We start from the raw sequence: 4,518 nt of genomic DNA, 5'->3' as shown, positions 1-4,518 counted from the left end.
GCCCGCGCCCACGGCCTCCAAGCCTACGTCATGTGACAGTCGCCACTCACGTCCGCCACACGCTACTGAGAAATCCTACGGCCGCCAGGTATTGCAGTATTGTCATATTGATGTCATTGCCATCCTGCACCGTTAGAGCTTAAGGAAAAGAACGCGGACTCACAGTGTCTGATTAACACCACTTGACACTTCTCTGGAGGAGGCGACACCATATGATTGAATGACACCACTTGGCACTTCTCTGCAGGAAGCGACACCGTCTGACTGAATGACATCATTTGACACTTCTCCGGAGGAAGCGACGCCATCTGACTGAATGACACCACTTGACACTTTTCCGGAGGAAGCAACACTATATGACTGAATGACACTACTTGACACTTCTCCGGAGGAAGCGAGACCATCTGACTGAATGACACCGCTTGACACTTCTGCTTAGGAAGCGACACCATCTGACTGAATGACACCACTTGACACTTCTCCAGAGGAAGCGACACTATCTGACTGAATGACACCACTTGACACTTCTCCGGAGGAAGTGACACCATCTGACTGAATGACACCACTTGACACTTCGGAGAAAGCGACACAATCTGACTGAATGACACCACTTGACACTTCTCTGCAGGAAGCGACGCCATATGAATGACACCACTTGACACTTCTCTGCAGGAAGCGACGCCATATGAATGACACCACTTGACACTTTTCTGCAGGAAGCGACACCATCTAACTGAATGACACCGCTTGACACTTCTCTGCAGGAAGCGACACCATCTGACTGAATGACACCGCTTGACACTTCTCTGCAGGAAGCGACACCATCTGACTGACCGAATGACACCACTTGGCACTTCTCCGGAGGTAGCGACACAATCTGACTGAATGACACCACTTGACACTTCTCTGTAGGAAGTGACACCATCTGACTGAATGACACCACTTGACACTTCTCCGGAGAAAGCGACACCGTCTGACTGAATGACACCACTTGACACTTCTCTGCATGAAGCGACGCCATCTGACTGAATGACACCACTTGACACTTCTCTGCAGGAAGCGACACCATCTAACTGAATGACACCGCTTGACACTTCTCTGCAGGAAGCGACACCATCTGACCGAATGACACCACTTGACACTCCAGAGGAAGCGAGACCATCTGACTGAATAACACCACTTGAGACTTGACACTCCAGAGGAAGCGACACCATGTGACTGAATGACACTACTTGACACTTCTCTGCAGGAAGCGACACCATCTGACTGAATGACACCACTTGACACTTGGCACTCCAGAGGAAGCGAGACCATCTGACTGAATGACACCACTTGACACTTCTCTGCAGGAAGTGACACCATCTGACTGAATGACACTACTTGACACTTCTCCAGAGGAAGCGACACCATCTGACTGAATGGCACCGCTTGACACTTCTCCGGAGGAAGCGACACCATCTGACTGAATGACACCACTTGACACTTCTCTGCAGGAAGTGACACCATCTGACTGAATGACACCGCTTGACACTTCTCCGGAGGAAGCGACACCATCAGACTGAATGGCACCGCTTGACACTTCTCCGGAGGAAGCGACACCATCTGACTGAATGACACCGCTTGACACTTCTCCGGAGGAAGCGACACCATCTGACTGAATGACACCGCTTGACACTTCTCCGGAGGAAGCGACACCATCTGACTGAATGACACCACTTGACACTTCTCTGCAGGAAGCGACACCATCTGACTGAATGACACCGCTTGACACTTCTCCGGAGGAAGCGACACCATCTGACTGAATGACACCGCTTGACACTTCTCTGCAGGAAGCGACACCATCTGACTGAATGACACCACTTGACACTTCTCTGCAGAAGCGACACCATCTGACTGAATGACACCGCTTGACACTTCTCCGGAGGAAGCGACACCATCTGACTGAATGGCACCGCTTGACACTTCTCCGGAGGAAGCGACACCATCTGACTGAATGACACCACTTGACACTTCTCTGCAGGAAGCGACACCATCTGACTGAATGACACCGCTTGACACTTCTCCGGAGGAAGCGACACCATCTGACTGAATGACACCGCTTGACACTTCTCCGGAGGAAGCGACACCATCTGACTGAATGACACCGCTTGACACTTCTCCGGAGGAAGCGACACCATCTGACTGAATGGCACCGCTTGACACTTCTCCGGAGGAAGCGACACCATCTGACTGAATGACACCACTTGACACTTCTCTGCAGGAAGCGACACCATCTGACTGAATGACACCGCTTGACACTTCTCCGGAGGAAGCGACACCATCTGACTGAATGACACCGCTTGACACTTCTCCGGAGGAAGCGACACCATCTGACTGAATGACACCGCTTGACACTTCTCCGGAGGAAGCGACACCATCTGACTGAATGACACCACTTGACACTTCTCTGCAGGAAGCGACACCATCTGACTGAATGACACCGCTTGACACTTCTCCGGAGGAAGCGACACCATCTGACTGAATGGCACCGCTTGGCACTTCTCCGGAGGAAGCGACACCATCTGACTGAATGACACCGCTTGACACTTCTCCGGAGGAAGCGACACCATCTGACTGAATGACACCGCTTGACACTTCTCCGGAGGAAGCGACACCATCTGACTGAATGACACCGCTTGACACTTCTCCGGAGGAAGCGACACCATCTGACTGAATGACACCGCTTGACACTTCTCCGGAGGAAGCGACACCATCTGACTGAATGACACCGCTTGACACTTCTCCGGAGGAAGCGACACCATCTGACTAAATGACACCACTTGACACTTCTCTGCAGGAAGTGACACCATCTGACTGAATGACACCGCTTGACACTTCTCCGGAGGAAGCGACACCATCTGACTGAATGGCACCGCTTGACACTTCTCCGGAGGAAGCGACACCATCTGACTGAATGACACCGCTTGACACTTCTCCGGAGGAAGCGACACCATCTGACTGAATGACACCGCTTGACACTTCTCCGGAGGAAGCGACACCATCTGACTGAATGACACCACTTGACACTTCTCTGCAGGAAGTGACACCATCTGACTGAATGACACCACTTGACACTTCTCCGGAGGAAGTGACACCATCTGACTGAATGACACCGCTTGACACTTCTCCAGAGGAAGCGACACCATCTGACTGAATGACACCGCTTGACACTTCTCCGGAGGAAGCGACACCATCTGACTGAATGACACCGCTTGACACTTCTCTGCAGGAAACGACACCATCTGACTGAATGACACCGCTTGATACTTCTGCGGAGGAAGCGACACCATCTGACTGAATGACACCGCTTGATACTTCTGCGGAGGAAGCGACACCATCTGACTGAATGACACCACTTGACACTTCTGCGGAGGAAGCGACACCATCTGACTGAATGACACCACTTGACACTTCTCTGCAGGAAGTGACACCATCTGACTGAATGACACCACTTGACACTTCTCCGGAGGAAGCGACACCATCTGACTGAATGACACCACTTGACACTTCTCCGGAGGAAGCGACACCATCTGACTGAATGACACCACTTGACACTTCACCGGAGGGAGCGACACCATCTGACTGAATGACACCACTTGACACTTCTCCGGAGGAAGCGACACCATCTGACTGAATAACACCGCTTGACACTTCTGCGGAGGAAGCGACACTATCTGACTGAATGACACCGCTTGACACTTCTCCAGAGGAACTAAAACAAAGCGCGACACCCGCCACACTGATGAAGGCGGCGGCGCGACACCCATCGCGGTCCCGTCTTGGTTCGCCAGACGCTGCACATTTAATGCTCGTGTTGCGACCTGACACCCGTCCGCAATGGTAATCTCTGTGATGATAATGGTGGTGATCATGATTATATTAATGGCGATAGTTAAGATGATAATTATAACATTGATAGTAAGAGTAAAAATGATAATACTGATAATGATAATAATAATGATTATGCTAATCATGATAATGATAATGGTTATGATTTCGATAATTATGATTATGATAATGGCGTTAAAATGATAACGAAACAGTAATGAGAATAAGAATGATAAGATAAATAGCAGCAATGATGAGGATAAAAATAATGATGATATCAGAAATATTTGTAGTAATGATGATGCAGTAATACTCGTAGTGATAAAAAATATAACGATGATAGTGATGGTGATAATGATGGCTGCAATAATGATAATGATAGTGATAACGGTAAAGATGATAATGGTGAGGTTTGATAATGCAATAATGATAATGATAGTGATAACGGTAATGATGATAATGGTGATGTTTGATAATGACAATAATGATAATGATAACGATACTTCTACTACTACTATTACAAATAATATTGACATTAGTAATAGTAACAGGAAGAGTAAAAGTTATGATAACAATAGCAATAATATCAGTAAAAATGATGAAAATAATGATGATAATGATTTGATAATCATCATGATATTGATGATGACG

The 4,518-nt window shown here is 48.5% G+C and overlaps 1 protein-coding gene across 1 annotated transcript; it reads right to left on the bottom strand.

The window, feature by feature from the left end:
- Positions 1–1,228: 1,228 nt before the first annotated feature.
- On the bottom strand, positions 1,229–3,911 carry LOC138862135 (uncharacterized). The gene is made up of 2 exons (XM_070123298.1): positions 1,810–3,911; positions 1,229–1,727 (listed from the first exon to the last, which is right to left on the bottom strand). Exons 1-2 carry the CDS (start codon positions 3,909–3,911, stop codon positions 1,229–1,231), a joined length of 2,601 nt encoding a protein of 866 aa, XP_069979399.1.
- Positions 3,912–4,518: the final 607 nt, after the last annotated feature.

This window comes from Penaeus vannamei, chromosome 7, assembly GCF_042767895.1.
Source record: "Penaeus vannamei isolate JL-2024 chromosome 7, ASM4276789v1, whole genome shotgun sequence".
NCBI lineage: Eukaryota > Metazoa > Arthropoda > Malacostraca > Decapoda > Penaeidae > Penaeus > Penaeus vannamei.
Note: the sequence above shows the minus strand (reverse complement) of the source record. Positions and strands in the feature narration are given on the sequence as shown.

Bases quoted from the DNA above. Each gene is read 5' to 3' on its own strand.
- LOC138862135 (XM_070123298.1), bottom strand. From the start codon at position 3,911: ATGATCACCACCATTATCATCACAGAGATTACCATTGCGGACGGGTGT. The intron at 1,728-1,809 runs GTGTCATTCAGT...CGCTTCCTGCAG, and splicing joins CTGCAGAGAAGTGTCAAGCG to AGAAGTGTCAAGTGGTGTCA.